The sequence below is a fragment of the Drosophila pseudoobscura genome, chromosome 3 (assembly GCF_009870125.1).
Source record: "Drosophila pseudoobscura strain MV-25-SWS-2005 chromosome 3, UCI_Dpse_MV25, whole genome shotgun sequence".
NCBI classification, from domain to species: Eukaryota; Metazoa; Arthropoda; class Insecta; order Diptera; family Drosophilidae; genus Drosophila; species Drosophila pseudoobscura.
The window spans coordinates 6716499-6734188 of record NC_046680.1 but is presented as its reverse complement, the minus strand read 5'-3'; the positions used below and the strand labels follow the sequence as shown (position 1 = coordinate 6734188).

General features: G+C 49.3%; 2 protein-coding genes across 4 annotated transcripts; one reads left to right on the top strand and one right to left on the bottom strand.

The window, feature by feature from the left end:
* Nucleotides 1-10447: 10447 nt before the first annotated feature.
* On the bottom strand, nt 10448-15492 carry LOC4803710 (aminopeptidase N). Of its 3 annotated transcripts, none has more exons than XM_033378144.1 (6): nt 15408-15492; nt 13950-14422; nt 13731-13886; nt 12264-13674; nt 11711-12210; nt 10448-11643 (listed from the first exon to the last, which is right to left on the bottom strand). In XM_033378144.1, the coding sequence occupies exons 1-6, from the start codon at nt 15456-15458 to the stop codon at nt 11427-11429; spliced, it is 2808 nt and encodes a 935-aa protein (XP_033234035.1). In that variant the 5' UTR covers nt 15459-15492; the 3' UTR covers nt 10448-11426. The 3 variants fall into 3 exon arrangements, with proteins under 3 accessions (XP_033234035.1, XP_001360384.4, XP_033234036.1); XM_001360347.4 differs by having other exon boundaries at nt 15338-15440; XM_033378145.1 differs by lacking the exon at nt 15408-15492 and adding an exon at nt 15241-15330.
* LOC4803709 (uncharacterized) lies at nt 14415-15648 on the top strand. The gene is made up of 2 exons (XM_001360346.4): nt 14415-15347; nt 15449-15648. The coding sequence occupies exon 1, from the start codon at nt 14490-14492 to the stop codon at nt 15204-15206; it is 717 nt and encodes a 238-aa protein (XP_001360383.2). The 5' UTR covers nt 14415-14489; the 3' UTR covers nt 15207-15347; nt 15449-15648.
* Nucleotides 15649-17690: the final 2042 nt, after the last annotated feature.

Below are 17690 nucleotides of genomic sequence, written 5' to 3'. Positions count from 1 at the left end.
GTAAAAAAACCAGCAACTCGGAGGAGTCCTGGCCGTACGGCAGTTGAGGGCGGGGTCGATTCAGGTCAGGGCTGGTCAGCTTTGAAGTTCAAGGTTAAACACAACTCACGTTTTGAGGGGAACACTCGGCTTTTGGGTTCTTTGGGGTCCAACCAGCTGTAATAATAGACCCGCCCAAGGAGAAGGGATAAGCAGTTCGACATGTCCGGCCATTGTCGGACACAGAAGCAGCAACAATGAGCGGACACAAAAATCGAGCAACTGCTGACACACATGGGGGGTGGCGCACTCCTGCCCCTGCCCCTGCCACACTCGACCGCACGTATGACAAAACAATTTGGAAGCATATTTATTCTACATATTTCTCTTTACCACCCTCCCTCCCTGCCTCTCTGAGCTTTGGACTTTTGGCCAGTGTCCAAGCGGTGGAAATATGCTGCCACAAAATGTTGCAAGGCCAAGAGCTGCAGCAAATATTGTTAAAAATTCGAAAGGACAACATGTTAAAGTTTAAGCAAATATCTTTGCCACTGGGCAGGGTCCTGGCCTGGCCTGGCCTGTCCTGTCCTTTCGTTTCATTTCGTTTCGTTTCTATTGGCCAGCCTGGCATTCTCCATGGCTGCAACATGCCACTGCCACTGCCACTGCCACTCCGACTCCATCTCTCTCCCTCTACCGCTCTATCTCTATCTCTGTTTCGTTCCAAATCAAAGTATTTAAGCAGGAATTTCCACATATTCGAGAGGGTATGTGCTGTGTGTCTGCGTGGCTGTCCCTTTTGCTTTACTTAAAACTTGCTTTAATGCCACTTTATGCTTCGGCATGCCGCAGAAAAACTGGAGCAGCAGTGGGCCCCCAGCTGGAGACGACGGAGATGGGTATGTGGTGTGGGGAAAGTTTCTTGCCTACGCAAATGAGACCCAATTTCGAGAGGAGCAACTTCGCGGAGTAGGTCACGCGAGCCATCAAAAGAAGAGGCCGGAGAGGCGCAACTCAAAAGGGGGGGAGGGGGGAACTCGAACAGTTTATTTGGCAAGAGTTTTGGTAATTGAGTGAAAAATAGTTGGCAGCAGCTGCTGCCAATGAGCATTCGCTTCAGATGCATCGATATATTCAAAGGAGCAATACTGCGCTTGTCTTTGAGCACGAACTCAGAGCATCTGGCTGCGATTAGCATATGTTTTCCTCCAGCAGGCTCCTGATGAACTCTAACAGATAGCCCCAGGACCCAGAGAATATGTCGCCAAACCATTCGCAGATGTTTAAGCCTCCACTTGTGCCCCCACACGCGGCCCATAATCCAGAACAGAAAACAGAAATGTTAAAATCCATTTTAATTTCTATTATGCAAATTTACTCAAGTGCCATGTGTCGGGGAGCTGTCCGGGCCCCATCACTTTTAGGGCCCACTCCAAGGGCCCCTCCACCCAGCCCCCCAGTCCCCCAACCGACACACATGCTGGAGGATGCGGCCAGTGGCAAGTGGCAGAGTCTAGTCGCCGGATTCGCCTTGTCCCGAATGCATAATAATATCATTATAGAGACGAGCCATGCCCCAGCCCGGGCTCGGGGTCAAGACTGGACCCCAGCCCCAAAGAGGAGGCACAACTGTTCTGTTCGGGTCTCAGTCCTAATCCTGGTTACGGTTTCAGTCCCAGTTCCGAGCAAAAACTTTTAGCTAAAATAATTTTTGGACAAAAATTTGAATGCAGAAATTCCCGTAGCTGCTGCTGCTGCTGCTGCTTCTGTTGCAAGCCCTTCATTTTTGACATGGCCAATTCAATTTATGAAAATACTGCACAAAGGGGAACCGGCCATATGTGGGGCACTGAGAAGCCCAATTTAAATGCTTGCCGAGTGACACATGCGACATGGAGGCAGGGTCTGGGACAGCAGATGGAGCTGCGAAAGCAGAGGATTCGGCAGACGGCAGTGGGATCAGGAGGAGCAGCAGCAGCAGCAGCAGCAGCAGGAGACAACATTGCTGACGACAAAGCAAAGTGGGTCAAAAATAGAGAAAAAATGCGAGGCATTTCTCGCGGGTGTCACAGCCAAACACACACATGCACACATGCACACTTGCACACTTGCACACACGCACACCTCTACCACCCCCGCTTCGCACATGTTAAACATCCTCGCGCCCTTGTCCTGCCTCTCAGCCCCCCGCCCCCACTCCCACGTCTCTGGCCACAAAGGCCCAGCGGTGTCAGCGGCGGCACTTTGACATTTTTGGAGCAATGTGCCCTGCGGCTGGAACGAAGGCGAGTGGCAACAGGGCAGCCAGTGGGTCTTGAGCTGAAGCCCTGACTGAATCCGGGACTGGGGCATGCTCTCTGTCTCCTGCCGCTTGGGTGAAAGGCAAATCATGTGCGGCAGCGGCAGCGGCAGCGGGAGCAGCAACAAATGGAACAAACAACAAAAAATTACATTAGTTTTACTCAAAACGAAGTTGCGATACCCTTCGGAGGCGACTATACGCTTGGTGCCTGCTTGGGGCCGCAGGATTTGTGCAGGAAACGGACCCATGCAAGTATTCAGTATATACCGAGTCGATCAGAGCCGAACCCTTAGACCAAAGCCAACACAGCCCTCGCTTGGGGAGGGTATAACAATGCAACATGCAAATAGAATAAATGGAGCAGGACCGTCGAAATGGGGTACTGGCAGCAGGACGAAAACAGAAATGAGGATAGGGGGTGTGGGGGTGTGGGGGAGTGGGGGACTGGGGACTGGGTGAAGGAACCACGACATTGATTTCGCATTTGGCATTCGGAATCGTGCTCGGGGGCTTCCCCCAGAGAGAGGCGCGAATCAGTTTACGTATGTCAATGGCGTTCGTTTCCTTTTTGTAATAAAATTTTATGAGCCGCCGTCGACGTCCCCGTCCCTGTCCCCGTCGCCGTCGCCGTCACCGTCGCCTCGGCATTGTCAATTTTTATTGTTATTGTTTCGGCAACATAAACTTGAAATCGATTAGAGCGAGAGAGCCAGCATACAGCACACAGAATCGAGTGCAGCGGCGAGAACGAGAGCGAAGGAGACAGCGCGAGAGGAGCGACAGGAACCACAACTTTCACAAGTCAAAAAGCTCAAGTGACAAAGTTTTCTTTTGATTTATGGCCCGGAATCAGGAAAACGCATAGAACGCCACCGATTCCCCAGCTCCAGCCAATTCTACAGCCAATCCTCCCGCTCCAGCTCCTGCTCCATCTCTGGCTCTGGCTCTGACTCTTTCTGCCAAGAAATCAAAAGTCATCGTCGTCATTCGGCCAGATAAGTAAAAGCCAAAAAAAGAGGATAAAAATTAAGGCAAGCAAAGTCAAAAAGTTGGCCCACAGGCTGAACAAATAAATCACACAAATTAAACACAGAGCCAGCGACCAATGCAATTGGATGTCGGAAAGTTGCAAAGTTCTTCTGCACGACTCCACTCATCCTGGATGGGGGGGGGGGGGCTCTCCGAGAACTGAAGACGTAGCAGATTGTGCCAGTCGCTTTTATGATGCGGCCAGCAAAAGTTCTCTCCTCGGCGACTGGGCTTTCTCCTTCTTATTTTTGGGGGAGGGTGCCCCCCATTTTTTATGCATTTCCCTTAATTGCATCAAACTGGGCGATTGTTTGGCCAGGGAATTGGCCAAATAAATTGTTGTTGACAAAGCAAGTAAGCGATATGATGTGCAGGACAGATCTGGGAGGTACTTCGAAGTGCAGTAAAGGCCAAAAATTAATACTCCTCTTAGCCTAGAGTCAAGGATTTCTTATAATCACTGTATCCCCACAATATATATGTACTTCCTCTAATCATTTCGCCAATCATTTCGACTTATCAAATTCCCATTAACAACCGATACCTCCAGGACTCCAGCATCCCCGTTATCTGCGAGTCCCAGGGAGGACGCATTCACACGTAAGTCGTTTGTAATTTAGTCGAGTTCATAATCATAATTATTATGGGCTGGGGTGGTGGCATGTGGGCTTCCCAGCACTTCCCCGAGTTCTTTGGGCCTTTATTTGCCTCCTTTTTTGTGCGGTGCTCTTGTCCTGCCACTTCCTGTACGGGTGTGTCCATAACATGCGCAAATAACATAATTTCTGGCATTAAAATCAATTTTCATCTTTCCCCAGACGCCGTCAATTGTAGCAGCTGCTCCCCAGATTTTCTTTCACTTGTACGAGTACGCCGGAATCGTTTCCGTTCTATTTGCCATGAATTGGCCGTGGCATTGTCGTGAAAATAATGCAAATAGTAATTTCTGGAATTGCCTTTTAGCTGCCATGGGCCCCATGCCATAGTCAGTGGCAGAGACGGAGACGGAGCCAGAGTCAAGCTCCGGGTCCGGGATCCGATTGGAGTTGGAGATTTCTGGTCGAGAAGGCCTGCTACTCTAATGACAATGGCATCATTTTCATTCCCATTCCCGATGTCGTGGTCGTTGTCTGCGGCTGAAATGGCGCCCAGCGACAATGTTCCCTAAAATTGTCGACCAGACAATATTTTCCACACGACAATCATACTCGTAATGGCAGTGTAACGGATGGGGACACCGAACACCGGACAGCGGACAGCGGCTCCGCAGGGAAATGGCCAGCACTTTAATCTTTAAGTTTCATCGCAGACGAAAAAGGGAAGCCCACTCGGACAGTCAATTCCTTAAAGGCTTAAGCGAGAGTGTCAGGAAGGGCCCACAGAGAGAGTTCTCCGAGTGAAATAAACATTGCGAAATAATATAAATGCGAAATATATGGGTAGCCCCTGCTTAGCGACGGGTGGGGTGGCGGTGGGGCTCGGGTTGGGGTGCTGCTCTGAATGTGTGAAAAATGAAGGGAAGTGCCGCGACGCTGAGGCGGAAATGAAAAATGCACGAGTAAGAAGGAACGGAAATGCTACCAGCAGCGATAAGAATGCTTTACGGTACCCAGCAGAAGGCACGAGAAAATGAAGATGAAGACGAAGACGAAGACGAAGAAGTAAACAAACAAAGAGCGAAAGAGAGAGTAATACACTCAAGAGTAGAAAAAGGCATTAAGAGCCGTATAGTCGAGTGGTTCCGGGCATGTGAGGAGAACAACGAAAGAGTCCAAGAAAAAAGGAGTCGTAATCTTTGCATACGAAATTTTAATTTGCGAAACTCTACCGAAGACTGGATGCAGATATGAATCGTAGAGTTCCAGGGCAGACAGATTTCATTCGTTGAGGAATTCTTGATCAACTCGGATCTGGAACCCTTGGGATCTTGGGAACTAAAAATCCAAGTAGCCTTTACTTTGCACCCTGATACGCTCCCAATATTTATCTGTTTATCTTTGGAAATTAGTCCCGTTGCGGTGCTCTTGACTCCACTGCCTGAGATGGAGAACATGTGTCGTTCAATTGCATGTTGAGCGCTAAATTGAGGGGCCCCAAGAGCCCCATCAGGCATCGCATGATTTGCGCTAATTGCGAGTGCAAGCATCTGTGAATGCGTCGCGTCGCGTCGTCAAGTGGGTGGACTGAAGTCCACTTCCACCGTCAGCTCTGACTCCACTCGAAAGAAATCAGAACGTGCCATTTGGCCAGATACTCGGGGCACTCTCAGACAATGCACCCAGTCGCAGTCGCAGTCACACTCTCCCTGTCCCGGGCTCCTCGTTCGCTTTTCAGGGTCCCAAATAATTTGCTGCGTGTTTGTTTGGCTTTTCACACCAGCAACTTGTCCGCTTCCGCGAGGAGGTGTCTGTGAGCGAAACAAAAGGCTGGCTCTGCAGACAAGAAATGAGTCATTAGGCAATAAACAAAGCCCTCGAAGGCCTACAAAACAAAGGCAATAAAAACGACAGGGAACGTTGATGGCCAAGGGCCGAGACTTTGGATACCCTTCGTTGCAATCATCAGAGCTTTTCGGCTACTTGCAGCGTCCTTTATTCCGTTTCAGTATACCCTCTGCGGGGGCAGGGTACCACAGGAAGAAAAGGCAAGAAATTTGCACACGCGCTATCAATTTGAAGCCCAACAATGGGACACTTCAGCCCTTCCAGGGGCTATTTTTCGACGTCCTTTATTATTGTCAGACGAGACGCGTGCCGGCAATCAAAAATAATAAACACCCCTAATTTTGAGGACTAGAAAGAAAAATTGGTTGCATTACCCTGTCGCCTGTCGCCTGTCGCCTGTCGCCTGTCGTGTCCCCATCGGCATACTCCTCCCTGAGATCCCTGGTGCTTCTGTCTGTCTGTCCCTCATTAAAATCAACACCCGACGTCGCATTCAAAGATGATATTTCAGACTTCGTCAACGCCGTCGCATCGTCATTAATATTTGGCGCTTAGGCAAATGCAGCCGCATGAATTGTGGCCAAATCCTCCACTCCACTCCGCCCCCCAGCATCCTGGGGGAGATGGGGTTGTGGACCACCCGTTGCGTTTAGCACAATGGCAGGATGACGCGTTGTTTTGTCCATGTCCAGGCAGGAGGAGGAGCAGCACCAGGAGTAGGAACAGGAAGGTGCCAGGCAGCAGAGATTCGGATCTTTCCCTCTATTGTTTGCAGCATCGAAATAATGCCGTTTCATGCATATGCATTCACGTATGGATTTCACACAGAGGTTGGGACTCCGGCTTGAATACGGCTGTGGGAAAGCCGTGGATGGATGGAATAGAATGATGGAGAGAATGGGACTATACATGGGGATGGGATGGGATGGCATGGGATGGGAGCACAGTGCAGACAATCAAATTTGATGTCAGAATGTGCCGGCGAATAAAAGCGGTCTGTTTAATTTGCATATATTCGTACTCGTACTCGTACTCGTACTCGTGTGTGTGCAACACAGTTCCAGTTTTCATGTTATTCTCCGGCACTCCGACTCTCCCACCGCCATCCACCCAGCCATTTGGGCCATCCATTTGCCAAAGCGCATCAAAATAATGAGCAGCCGCCCGTAAATATGCTTTAAAATTTGATGAGTTGTCATGAGTCATGACGGATTCATGAATATGGGAAGAGTGTGGAAGTAGTGCCACCCCCACACTCCACACAGAGGGAGGGAATGGGTAATTACCAGAACATGTTGCAAGCAGAAAAGTGCCCCTTGGCAAGACCGATTATAGCCACCATCTTTACAAATAGTAATCCTTTTTGGTGATCGAATTGTGAGCAGGACAGTTCCTGAGAGGCCATGCCAGAAGATACCACGAAGGTTCGATAGGTAGATGGGCAGATGGAATGTATTGAATGGCTCTTTGGGGTCTGGTCTGCACTGCTCTATTGGTTTTCCTCCTCGATGCGTGCTAAAAGTGTTTTTCTTTTTTGGTTCTGTTCTGTTGCCAGAGAAGCCAGAGCAAACACAAATAACGACAACGGCAACAACTACAAGGGGCACTTAAAAGAAGCACGAAGAAAGAGGCGGAGAAACTCAACAAGGAAAAGGGGGAGGAGGGAGACCATCTACCTCCATCCAAGCCCGATGCCGGGGGGATTTGTTTTGCACTGCCAAGGTCGTGCCAGGGAGATGACTCTGCTATTCCAGCCACCCCCCCATCAGTGCCCCACTCGGAGCGGAGCCAATCAAGTGCTCGTTGAGGTGGTCAAGTGAATTATTGAGGCATGGGGTTACGGACATGGCTGGCAGCGGACTGAATTTGCATTAGCATCAAGTGCCTGACACTCTCAATATTTATAGAGGTGTCGAGGAGTGCCATTTCGATGATTGCTTATCGATTTAGTGGGAATTAGCCATAACCATAACCATAGCAGTATTGTTATTAATCACTCGAGTGGATCAAATTCCTGCGGGCATCCTCCCTTTTGTCCCTCATTTTACTTCTATTGGACCTACCTCCGAAATTCTTGGAGATCTCGATATCCCAACCCATGAATATATCCCCCCAAATCGCAATCGATTCGAGGCCATTCAACCGTGGCAAAGCCTTTCAAAATTCAACTTTAACAAGCAGCCTGAAAACTGTTTTAAATGCCACGTTTTATCTGTTCTCACAACTCTTTAAAGTCCTCGCACAAACACACACACACACACCCAGGGCAATTGCAACTGCAACAGCAACAGCAGCTGTGGTAGTGGCAGTGGTAGTGGCAGTCGTAGTGGTCGGGGCATGGGGTGGTGCATATGTTGCCACAGAAAATTTAAGGTCTACAAGGGGAAAATGCTGTTGCAACAATAAAATATTTGCAATTTAATTAAACGAAATTAAACAATCTTGCCAGCATTTGTGCAAACATGTGTGGCAATTGTGTTCGCTCGTAATCTAAATTTGTAAGTTGCCATCTCTCTGGAAATCCTGGCAGTTGCAGTTGCTCCTCCTCTGCCCACTGCCCAATCGCCGGACAAGTGGAAGTTTTTGGGTTTCTGGTCCCCCGCCTCTGGTGTTGCAGCATAGCATCTACTTCTGTGGCGATTCCTGAGAACTTTCTTGAATGTCTCCTTGCCTGGCGGCACCAGCACAGGGAGCACAGGCAGCACAGGGAGCAGAAGCAGCAGGAAAAGTGGAAAACAAGAAATAGTTTTCACGTTCTATTTCTTTTTCATAAAATTCAAAGAAAACTGCAGCCAGGCAAAAGGGCTGCCTGGGCAGGAAGCAATAAATGTAAAAGTAAGGCAAAGTTTTCCATTCTGATTATGATAAAGGGAAAAAGGCCGGTGGAAAGCAGAGAGAGATATACTCATTTGGTCAGCAAATCGATTCGGTTCGAGTATCCAGTCGAAACATGCAGTTTTAGCCGAAATACTCGTACATAAATATTTGCACATTCCCCCCTCACAAAACCCACACGCAACTGAAAAGTCAATAAAAGGGATTTTTGCATTGGCCAAAAAGTTTTTAATGAATTTATTTTCTCTGGTCGGTATTAAAACAATGAACAAAGAACAGCCATTTCCCAGCCATTGCCTCTTATGCCCTAATTTATGGCATACACAAAATGTAATACTTACACAAGTTAGACAATAAAAAGCATCGACATCCGATCGAATGGCAGGCAAGCAGAAAGTGCCAGGAATGCCAGGAGCTCTGCTCGTAATTGAAATATATTTCAAGTCCCTGGAAAGTCATCCAGAGACATCAGGGCCTCCATATTCATGAAGATTTATGCTGCTGCATGCAAACAGCTGTTTAAAGTTTGATCCCAGATAGCTGTATGGATACTCTGTTAATACGCTTATATAGCAGATGAAAACCGAAAATTCTCATTTCTGATATCATCGAAAACTATCAATAAGACGGACTGCACTGGCATTTGCTGGGGATTATGGAGCAACGATTGCTTGAACACTGATTGCCACTAGGACCGCACGGCGTAATCGACAATCGACGGAAGGAATTGATAATCTAAACACTTGAATTGAATTGCAATCGAAGCTACAGACAAATAATTGCTTCCACTTAGAGAGCGGGGCGGGGGGCAACCGACTACCGACTACCGACTGCCGACTATCGACTAACCATGTCGTATTCAATTACGGATAATTAGACCATTTTCCAATGGACTAGTGCTCTCGATGTTATGATGGTGGTGCCTGCATTCGTGCCACGTGCACAGAAATACAATTCCACCCACACACACACACACACACAGGCGTAGAGGAATAGATATAGATGGAGCTACGACTATCCACGAGGCACGCATTCGAGAAATTCAATTTTAATGCGGCTATTACATAATTTGATCCTTGTTCTGGCCCCGACACTGAATGCATATTAATTAAGCAACGAAATTTGATTTTATGCTAAGCTGCAGCCGGCATCGGAAGGAGCCACAAACTGCAGGCAAGTCGGGGGATCGAAGGAGCTGCAATCCTGTCTACTGTCTCCTGCACTCAAGCTCCTCCTGCCGTTTGGGCAACAGACAATGCAAAGGGCTAACCAAACATAAAACTTTGCCCACAAATTGCTTGCATGACCCCTCCCAAGGCTGGGACTGGGGCTGCGGCTGGGGATGGGGCCAATGAAAATATATCGATTGTTAATGGGAGCTCCAAAGGAGTAGGACAGCTAGAAATGTCCTGTGGTCTGTGGCCGACTTGGATTTTCGACGGCTATTTCCATAACAATTTCATGGATGTCTGATGCCTGATGTCTGATGTCTGGTGCCTGTGGCAAATAATTTGACAGGTGAACGATATTAAGCTGCCACTCCGCTCGCGACGCTCGCGACGCTCCAATTCAATTAATTTGTGATAAATAAATAAGCAAAAAGTAGCGCTAAAATGCCAATGTCCAGCATAAATATTTAAAATACAATAGTCCGTGTCCGTACTCGCATCCGTGTGTGCTCAGAGCCGTACTCCCGCTCGTACACTGGGCCACAGAGCGCACACACGTCCAGCTGACATCACATTTAATTAATTTAATAACCGCTTTTAACAAGCATTAATAGCGTTAATTTATCTGACAGGACAGCGCCACTTTTCATTTGCATTTATGAATGCAATGAAGAAACTATGTACACATATTTATGTGATATGTACTCTGTACATATACTCGAACCTTTATTGGCTTACATATGTATGACCAACGATTCTCTTTGTGGTTTCATCATCAATGGTTTTCCAATGAGTACTCGAAGGCATTTGCTTTAAAGCGAAAGCAAGGATTACCCAATCTACAATTATCTCTTTGGGCAGGAATCCCCTCAATGTCAATCTATATCCATTTAGTTCAGTCAATTGTTTCTAATTGCCTGCTTATACTCGCAGTAGTAGCCTAGATCTGTTGTCAAATGCATTGTGATGTGTAATTGATACAAGATTGCACAATGCCCTCATAATAGTGGAAGCTGACAGATACTTTCAACTGATTGATGCCCTAAGTCTCGTCTCCTGTTGCCAGTGCCATCCATTTATCCCTTTGGCACATCAATTGCAAACGATTAATTTCACTAATTGGCAGCCGTCGATGGAGCAGAGATGACAGCAGCTCGGAGTAGCTCCAAGCCAAACAAAAGGGATAAGTAAATGGCGGGGACAACTTTTTCCCATTGTTCATCTCCTGATCCAGTGCCACTGGCACTGCCATCTCCATTTCGATTCCGATTTCCACCCATGGGGGGAGGGCAGGACATGTTATGACGTACCCGTGTAAACGTCAAATGCCAGAACGTCTGTTTGTGTTCCGAGGCGGAGTCCAGGGACTGGAGAGGTGGAGAGATGGATAGTGTCGGTGTGTGTCCCGTGTCAAGCAATTTACAAGTCAAAGCCGGGACAGGGCCCGTTTCTGACAGCCCGTGAGGCCAGCTCCTCCTTTCAATGCTAGTTCCAAGATTTCATCACCATTGCCTTAATTAATACCAAGAACAAGGGGGCCCTGACAGCCCTGAGCCTGAGACTGACTTGACGCGTGTCGCCATTTGGCTCGGACTACGTTCGTTCCTTCAAGAACTTGCGAAAGGAGGGGGATTTCCCCGTTTATTGGACATGGGCTGTGTATGGTTCTTAGATATGCCTCCCCAGAGCCTGGCTGAAATCGCCGGAGCAATCCCTTTGCCATTGCTGGTTCACCTTCACCATATCGAGGGCTTTCTGGAGGGGCTCCTCGAACTGCTTCAGGTCCTTCAATTGCTCCTTCAGTCTTGCCGAATCTTCGGGTCTGTACAGATTTCCAGCCAGGGTCTGCAGGAGGCTCGTCAGCTGCCGTTTCTTGAACTTTTCGCTGTGAAAAAGTCATCAATTATTCGGTTTTTCGGTGTTCTTTTGGCTTAATTTCCCCCCACACTTACGTGAGTCTTTTGGCATGGGACAGAATGTGGTCGGCCGCCTCGATGGCCACGTTCTCACGTGTCAGTGCGGTCTTCACGGTCAGCATGTAGCAATCGCTGACTTCTTCCTTCTCGGACTGGAGCGTGTAGTCGAGGAACTCCCCAAGCAGACTGATGTTGCGGCTGCAGCCAAGAGCCGACGCATAGATTCCCTGCTGGGGGGCATTCGTCGAGTTCCTGAAGAGCTGCATCACGTGCTGGAAGTTCGCTTCGCCGCCCTGCTCGATGGCGGTGCAGTAGGCCACCTCCTGCAAGTCGGCGGGAAGCTCCAGGAAACCATTTGAATCTCGCAAAAAGGCCTGCCTGGCCTGGGCCACGCAGTCGTCCACGCGGTAGCGACAGGCCTGAGCGTAGATCAGCCGCATTAAGGACACCTCCCTGTTGGTCGAGGCCATACTCGTGATGGCGCCCAGCTTGGGCAGGCGGCTATACGGCGCTGTGAGGAGCTTTGCCATGTAAACCTGGAAGAAACGGTGATAGAATAAAGTCCTAAAAGGACCATCTTCGACCCTACCTTGAACTCTGTTGCCTGCCGACCACTCAATAACATTCCAAGGCGGTCTAAGAGGCCCAGACTTCTCTTCCAGGGCAGGAACTCCTCCTCCCTCTGCAGATACTCGAAAAGGTCGAAGGCCCAGTCGTAGCTGAGGAGTTTTACCGCACCCAAGGCCATCAGATCATCCATTAGCTGGACTCTGTTGTACACGGGGATGCCCCCAAAGCTTGGATCATTTGCCAGAGTACTGATGATCATCCTCCAGTTGTGCTCGTCATAGTTCACCCGATAGATGACACTGACCTGGGGATTCAGAATGAACCACTCATTGCGTGCTGTACTGAGGGGTAGTTCCACTGTGTGTGCAGAGGTGGGACACTCCAGCCAAGACTGGGGACGAGTGCGCTCAAAGTCGGGATCGTTTTGGGAGACCAAACTCAGCGGCACCCACCAGCAGTTGCCTGTGGCGGCGCCTTCCCTCAGGCCTTTCTCCAGGTAAAATCTCGTTTGATTGAGGCTCACGCTTCCCGTTTCGTAGTCCCGAACAGCGTTGACCAGTGGATAGCCCCCCTGCAGCGTCCACGAGTCCATGGCTCGACCAAGATTGAAGTCAGGGGGTAGAACCTTCTCCTCCACGGCTGCCGCCTGCATGGACTGCCACAGATGAGCCTGCTCCACATTTCCGAAGGAGTGTACGGAGAGATAGGAGCGAATGGCCAGCAAGAAGGCCTCCTCGCCGATCATCTTGTGCAGCATGCGCATGATCAGGGCGCCCTTCTTATAGACGTACTCTGAGAACTGCCCGAGGATCTGCGCAGGATCCTTCACCTCTCGGGAAATGGCGCGCGCCGAGCTGGCCGAATCCTGAAGAAAGAAACGTTCCAAGTCATCGCCTATAAATCGCTCGCCGCAACCCCAATCGGGCTGCAGGGCATCCAGGGCCAGATACGCGAAGTACGTGGATGGGCCCTCCTTCAGCCAGAGATCGTTCCACCATTTCATGGTCACGAGGTTGCCGAACCACTGATGAGCATACTCGTGGGCCAACGTCTTGGCCTTGCCATCCCTTGCCACCTGCAGATCATTCGGGCTGTGCACGAACTTGGCCTCTTTGAAGGTGACCAGTCCCCAGTTCTCCATGGCCGAGAACCTGTGGGTGGGCGCTGCCAGCTGGTCGATCTTTCTCAGCGGAAAGTCCAGCCGAAAGAGATCCTCAAAGTAGCCGATAACTCTTGGGGCCATGGCGATGGAAAAGTTGGCCTGATCCACCGCCTTGGGCTGTAACCAATTGCGGAAGATCACCCTGTTCTTGGTGTCGCTCTGCACGGTGGCCGCGTTGGTCAGATCGTGGACCGCAAAGGCCACCAGGTAGGTGGATGTCCTCGACAGTTGTTCGTGCTCGCACCAGACATAGTCAAGGAGGCTTTCACTGAGACGATGAAAAGAAGAGAGAGACTTAGTGGATCAGTATAATCGTATACTTACTGCTTTCCGCACTGGAGGATCGGCATGTTGCTGAGGCCCGTGTAGCGTTTGTGGTAGCCCAGGGTCACGTTAAAAGTGGCCTTCCATAGGGGTTCATCGAAGCAGGGAAACGCCTGGCGGGCAAACGTCGGAGAGAACTGTGTGACTGCCAAGTAACTAATAAATGAAACGTGCGATCAGGAAACCGGCCATCGTTTGTCAAAGAGCCGCAAAACTCACTGTTTCTCTTGGGATGCCGCGTCCGTGTAGGAGCTGTTGTAGTAGCCCGACTCTGTTGCATTCAGCGACGACTCAAAGTGCATCGTCAGCTGGTAGGTCTGACCCAACTCCAGATCCCGACACAGGTGCAGCGTGTAGTAGTCGTATACCTCATTCAGCTCGATATCCATGTCGGAGAGGCACTGCCTCTCCTCTCCACCAGTAAGCGAAATGCCAGACTTGTCTATCCGCAAATTCCGCGCATGCAACGTGATGTTTCTGGTGGCCTGGAGGACAAGCAGATCGATCCTCACAGCCCCCTCGAAGCGCAGGTCGGAGGCATTCAGGTGGGTCAGGATGCGTATATCATAGTGCTGTGGCTCCAGGGCGGTGGGCAGCCGATAATGATCGTAGACAGCCAGGCTGGCAGAAGGCATCAGCAGTAAAAGCAGGCAGTACATGGAAGTAGATCCGAGCATGCTGTGGCAATGGAACTGAGAGAGCATACAGTCAAACATACATACTTATATAAAGGATTCCCAATTAATAATTTTCCCCAAAATGTTCCTAAATGTTTTGCGCGCCCCCACCAAAATTATTGTTGCAGGGAAGCAACCATTTACCCCAAGCCCGGCCCCGTGCTGCCGACAGTTTAGCCACGAGCCACCTGTAAAGGTGAGCCAGCTCAAGGACCACCTGAACCTGGCTCGGCTATATCTCCAGGAGCGCTACCTCCTGTGGAGGCTGCGCTACATCCTCGGGCCGGACTTCAGCGCGGAGGAATTCCTGGAGGGAACGTGTCAGGCAACCCTCGCGATGCTGGAGGCAGTGCGTCGCATAGACTGGAAGCGCATTCGAAGCTTCTGCACGGAGGAATTCTCCCTGACCATGTACGGAATCGCCCAGAGGGAAAGTGTGTACGCCAACCTGATGGGACCAGAGGGCTTGGAGCTATCGAAACCCATACATTTGAAGACGAAAGAATGCGACGATGGCAGAAGCTTATTGCACGTGCACCTGGAGATTGTGTTGCTACGCCGTTTGCCGCCTAAGCCGGATGAGCTGGTGGAGACTGGGCTCCAAGTGCCTGACCACCAAGAGATTCGCGTAGCCTCTTATAAGATCGCATTGCGCAGGGAGCTGTCCGGTCCAGACGGCACAGATCCCGAAGACGAGGATTGGGTCTTTAGTTCCTTCCAGATGCAATACATGTCTTTGCTGGGCTTCTGCCCCAAAAGTGGCACATGTTGGTTCATTCGGGCCTTAAAACCGTATTAGATATTCGACTTGAGTGCTCTGGTACCCCGGTTACCGGTTTTTCGGTCGACTGCAGTCACGTCCCAGTTCAACGATCGCCCTCTGTCAGCAGCTTCAAATAATCACAACGTTGACGCCGCTCAAAATTCTACCTGCGATCACGTATATATGTACTCTCCACTGTTCGCAGTCGAAATAAACTGAAAATGCTCTGTTCTTCACCTTCCAAAAATGTTCACCGTACTGAACGCACTCCGGGGCAGACGGCTTCATTTATGGCCATGCCGTCAGTTGACGCTCTCTTGCAACGAACGATTGGAGCGGATCAGGCATGATCAGTGATCACCGTTCAGTAATCGGACATTTGTGTATAAGAACCTATAAAAGCCTTTCCTCATTTTGCCATGGTAGGGGAATTGTAATACAAAGTTCACCGAAAAGATATGATAGAACTGAAATCAGACTTGCGTGAATGTTTTGTTCTTTAATTGTATTTTTTCAAGAACAAAAACGAGACCCTGAAAGAAGGCTAAGCGAGTGCCATTTAATTAGGGCCTCCTTCAGTGTGAAATTTGTCAAATTCGACATGCTCTCTCTCTCTCTTATGGCTCTGCCCTCCAGAACGCAGTCCCGCATATTAACAATTCCAGTTTCTGTTGCACTTTGAAAAAGTAAACTATGCCCTCCTCCTCTGCCTGGAGTGGGAATGGTGGGGACGCGGAGGAGGTGGAATCACGGCATGTCGCTTTCGAATGGAACATAAAAAATTGAGGGCTTAATTAAAAAGCAAAAATGTGCTGCGATTTTCCGCTTTTTTAACGCCAACTGCAGAAACTTCCATCCTCCAAAAGAAAAAACAAAAAAACCCCTTGTTGATGGCCAGGGACGTGCCACACACACACACACACACACACGCACGCACGCGCATGCAGCATGGGAAAAAGGACCAAAAGACCAAAAAAGGAAGTGAAACTACTTGGTAGCGACTCTTTGTGCGCTCCTTGGAAGCCCACTGCCATACGAAATGCGCTTCTGGTCTCATGTGTCTTTTTATGTCATCTCTTTTGTTGCTCCGCTCTCGTTGTCCACAAATTAAGGTTTTTCATCAGGTTTAGCTCTCGTTTTGGTGCTGTTTTGCAGGGACCATGACTTTTGTTGTTAATTAAAGTTAGGCCAAAAAGGAGCAGGACCTCTCTCTCTCCCTCTGTCGAGGGCTCATTAAAATTGAAATGCGTGTTCGGGTGTGTCGGGCTCCTGCAGGTCCTGCCACCAGGTGGATAAAGTTTCGGCTTGATTCAACAGCAATTCGCTTGATAAATTGATAGATTGGTGGGCTAGGGAGTACTTATTAAGTATACATTTCGTGTCCTTTGTTTGGTGTTCACTTGACCCGAAAGTTTACCATAAAATTGAGCTTTTAGCCAGTTTTCTGCAGTGCCCAAAGTGCTTGGGACACATTTCTTTGCAACTTCAAGAGCAGATGGATAAAGTGCCATTCTGTGTGTTTTCCGAACAATTTGAAATTAGAATTTGTAAAGCAAGCTGAAAGTCTCACAATAAACTCTTTACGGGGATCCAAACTACCAGTGTCACTTGTACTGGATGTCCTCCTGTTGTCCTGTACAACGGGATTTGTACTATTGTCCCGAATCAGGGCAATTGCAGCGCTTTAAAGTGCACCACAGCAGGCCACATAAATAAATGCTTGCACATTTACTTTGCCCCGCCTCGCCTCGCCTCGCCATGCCAGAGATCCCTCTGCCAAGGCCCTTCCCTTCCCGCCTCCAGCATGTTCCGGGTGTTGTGTACGCTTCGGTTCCTGCTCCAGCACGTCCATAACTCAACTCTGGCGTGGGAGGTGTTTCTGCTGTCTGCCAGACGCTTTATTTACTTGCAATTTGAAACGGACTCCACTGCAATTCCGATACAAATCCCGAGCAACTTCTTCGCTCTGATTCTGCACTGTTCCGCCTGTGATTCGCCATTCTCTGGAGAGACATTGCCATAACTTTGTATATTGTAATGGCAATGCAATTGGATAAATTTCAGCAGCACACATCACCGGGGAACGAGAACACTTAACCACCAAAGGACAGACGATTCTGAGTCAAGACCAAGCCCATTGCACCCATTAGATGATGGAGGAAGGGACCTCCCTCTTTTAGAAATATCCTATAGAAAATCGATCATATATCGCTGTTGCAAACAACTTCCATAGAGAACGATGGATTGACAGAGCGCTGTGTAATCGAGACATTGCCATCCCTGACGAGCAGCCGCAGTCGCAGCTGGAGTGAACTATGCCATGACAATGGTCCAAGTGCGGCAGCGGCATTCGCTCCATTTTCTGGGCAGTTAGCAAAATGTCACGTAGCAAAATGCGACAGCGTGGTCAACATAATGAATGGGGCCTGCCACCCAGTGCGAAGAGTGTACCAACAGCAAGAGCAGCAGCAGCAGCAGCAGCAAAGAGAGCAGGTGCCCATGCCCGTGTTCGTCCTGCCC